General features: G+C 49.7%; 1 protein-coding gene across 1 annotated transcript; it reads right to left on the bottom strand.

Moving 5' to 3' along the window:
• Window positions 1-453: 453 nt before the first annotated feature.
• Window positions 454-1,389, bottom strand: LOC140263398 (olfactory receptor 14J1-like). Its single transcript, XM_072358273.1, has one exon. The coding sequence runs from the start codon at window positions 1,387-1,389 to the stop codon at window positions 454-456; it is 936 nt and encodes a 311-aa protein (XP_072214374.1).
• Window positions 1,390-3,703: the final 2,314 nt, after the last annotated feature.

Genomic DNA, 3,703 nt, shown 5'->3' with positions numbered 1-3,703 from the left:
TAACTGCTCTCCCAGAGTGCTGCTGTAGAGAAAGCAAGACGGTTGTCAGAAAGAAAAAGACCTTCAGGCCTGCACAGCTATGAGGACTTGAGAGCACTGTGGCAGTGTAAATAGAACAGGAATGAAAAGAGCACACTGTGCTGCTGTCCGTGGCTGTACCTCCCCCAGACCCAAACAAGGTAGGAAGAGAGAAGAGCTAAGGACATGTCTATATTTAAAGCTTTTTATTTATCTCTTGTCCTGTTCAGAGAATCTGGTTCCATGTTTACATGGGTTCCTGGAGTGAGGAAATGGAAATTAGGTAGGAAAGAATTAGTGAAATAAATTGCTTTTAATAATAAACTTTTTAAATAAACTTTTCTTGCAGATTACTGTATCACAAACAATCAAAAATATGATCAAACCTAAACATAAAAAACAATCACTGGGAATTGTGTGAAGAAGATGAGCACTTTATTGAAGCTGGATTAGTGTGTACAGCAACACTTTCTTCAGAGCATGTTTGATCTCCTTGTTCCTCATGCTGTAGATAATAGGGTTCAGTGTTGGAGGAACCACAGAGTACAGAAGAGCCACTGTCAGATCAAGGAGTGGAAAGGAAATGGAGGGGGGCTTCAGGTGGGCAAAAAATGCAGTGCTGAGAAATAGAGAGACCACGGCCAGGTGAGGGAGGCACGTGGAGAAGGCTTTGTGCCGTCCCTTCTCTGAGGGCATCCGCAGCACGGCAAGGAAAATCTGCACATAGGACACAACTATGAAAACAAAACACCCAAAGACTAAACTGATAGTAAAAATGAGAAACACAACTTCCCTGAGGTAGGAGCCTGAGCAGGAGAGCTTGAGGATCTGGGGGATTTCACAGAAAAACTGGTTGACAACATTGCCTTGGCAGAGAGGCAGTGAAAACGTACTGGCAGTGTGCAGCAGGGAATTGAGAAGCCCAGCGCCCCAGGCAGCTGCTGCCATGGTGGCACAAGCTCTGCTGTCCATCAAGGTCCCGTAGTGCAGGGGCTTGCAGATGGCAACGTAGCGGTCATAGGACATGATGGTGAGAACGGAAAACTCTGCTGACATGAACAAGACAAAGAAAAAGAGCTGTGCAGCACATCCTGCGTAGGAGATGGCCCTGGTGTCCCAGAGGGCGTTGGCCATGGCTTTGGGGAGAGTGGTGGAGATGTAGCCCAGGTCGAGGAGGGCCAGGTTGAGCAGGAAGAAGTACATGGGGGTGTGCAGGCGCTGGTCGCAGGCTACGGCTGTGCTGATGAGGCCGTTGCCCAGGAGGGCAGCCAGGTAGATGCCCAGCAAGAGCCAGAAGTGCAGGAGCTGCAGCTGCCGCATGTCTGCCAACGGCAGCAGGAGGAATGCGCTGATGGAGCTGCTGTTGGGCATCTGCTGTTCCTGGGCTTGGAGTCCTGCTCAGAGTGCAGAAGATAATGACAAGTCCAAATCAATCTCAGAGACAGTCCTGCTATACTATAAAAGTTCTCCTTTCCCTTTGGAAAATGTTCATTTAAGTCCAGAATTTGAATTTATTTTTCATGTGATTCACCATATAGAAGGTTAGTGTGCTCTTTCTTTCTTCTCATTTCCTAATCACATTCCAGCCTTCTGGATATTTTCCTCTTTACTCCAGCTGCTCTTCGAGGCCCCAGCTCCAGCTTCTGTGCACTTCAAATTGTCTTAGACAAATCAGACAGTTTGCAGGACAAATCATCTATTAATGTCTGCAGAAAGCAATGATAAGTTAAAGTGACTTTATCCTTTTAGGAAGGAGAGGCTGAAAGCACATTCTGTGTGACTGCTCAAAAAACAAAACAAAACAAAACAAAGACAACAAAAAACAAACTAACTAACTAACAAAAACAAAACAAAAAAAACAAAAAAAAAAAAACAAAACGATGGATTGAAGAAATATTTGGGAGTCTCAGAGCTGGCTCAAAATTGACAGCCTTTTAGATTTCTGCCACCATCCTTCCTGCCTCCGTTCAGAAAAGGAAATGGAAAATCCCTGCCTTGGCTCTCCTCTTGCAAAGTACCCTCACAAACATCCTGCTGTGCAGTGGAGCTGTGATCCCCTGCCCCAGGCAGCAGCTGTGGCAGCACAAGCCCTGTCGGGGGGCTCCTTCCCCCCACACGTCTCCCCGCAGCACCCTGGGCAGCTCCCCGGGCAGGCCGAGTGCTGAGCCTGGCAGGCAGCAGAGTCCCATAGCCGGCACACAGCCCCTGGGGCACAGCAGGGACCCTGCTCTGCAGGACAGCCCTGGGCACCCGCCTGCAGCCCCATACGCACAGCCTGCAGCTGTGCTGGGACACGCAGCCCTCAGGGCTGTGCTCTGTTGCTGCAGCACGGAAGCCCTCAGCTGGAGCAGAAGGCTTTTTCCACAGTAAAGAAGCACGCAGTGCCTGCAGCCAGATCTGCTACAAAATGTCCCAGTTTAGTTAATCCTCATGAAAGAGGTCTGCAGTAAGACTTACCGTGAGCAATGCTCCTGCAGTGAGGTCGCAGTCCTCTCACATCGTTCACATCCTGCAAGCTCTCTCGCCTTTCTCTCCTCTCTTTCTGTCACCTGCAGGCTGTGGTGTGCACAAGAGCTGCTCCTGAGCACAGCTGTCTCTCTGCAGCACTGCCCACTTGTAAGAGCTCCCTGTGTCCCAGGAGCCCAGCCCCACCCAGCTCAGCTCAGCAGCAAAGGATATCATGTTTATACTTCCCACTCATCTCCCCGGAGATGTCCCTGGGTCCTCATGGCCATCAGCTGCTGGAAGACAACAGTATCGTAACTGTTCTTTGAAATCTGCTCTATTAACCACCAGTCAATTCCTGACATGAGGTGATTCATACCAGAGAATGTTTGCTGAAACTCAAAGGGCACACATACAAGGACAGGATATCATAGCACCATAGAATCACCATGGTTGGAAAAGACCTAAAAGATTTTCCAGTCCAACTGTTCACCTATCACTAATAGCTCCCACTAATCCATGTCCCTCAATACAACATCCAGTCATTCCTTGAATACCTCCATGGTCAGTGACTACACCAACCCCATGGGCAGTCCATGCCAGGTCCCAAAGTGCAGGACGTGGCATTTGGTCTTGTTGAACCTCATCCCATTGACTTCAGCCCAGCTCTTCAGCCTGTCCAGATCCCTCTGTAGGGCCTCCCCTTTCTTCATAGGGGAGATGCTCCAGTCCCTTCACTACCTTTGTGGCCCTCTGCTGGGGTGTTTCCAAGAGGTCCCTGTCTTTTTTTGTACTGGGGAGCCCAGAACTGGACACTGTTCTCCAAATGATGCCTTACCAGGGCAGAGTAAAGGGGTAGGATCACCTCCCTCGACCTGCTGGACATGCTCTTTTTCATGCACCCCAGAATGCCATTGGCCTCTTTGGCCACGAGGGCACACTGCTGGCTCATGGCCAACCTTTTGTCCTCCAGGATGCCCAGGTCCGTCTCAGCAGAGCTCCTCTCCAGCAGCTCATCCCCCAACCTGTCCTGGTGCATGCAATTATTTCTTCCTAGGTGCAAGACTCTACACTTGCTTTTGTTAAACCTCATCTGGTTTCATACCGCCCAGCTCTCCAGCATGTCCAGGTCTCGCTGAATGGCAGCACAGCCTTCAGGCGTGTCAGCCAATCCTCCCAACTTTGTGTCATCAGCAAACTAGATGTTGGTGGCCACTATTCCCTCATCAAGGTCACTGAT

Source organism: Excalfactoria chinensis, chromosome 30, assembly GCF_039878825.1.
Source record: "Excalfactoria chinensis isolate bCotChi1 chromosome 30, bCotChi1.hap2, whole genome shotgun sequence".
Lineage (NCBI taxonomy): Eukaryota > Metazoa > Chordata > Aves > Galliformes > Phasianidae > Excalfactoria > Excalfactoria chinensis.
This window is presented reverse-complemented; position numbering and strand designations above follow the sequence as displayed.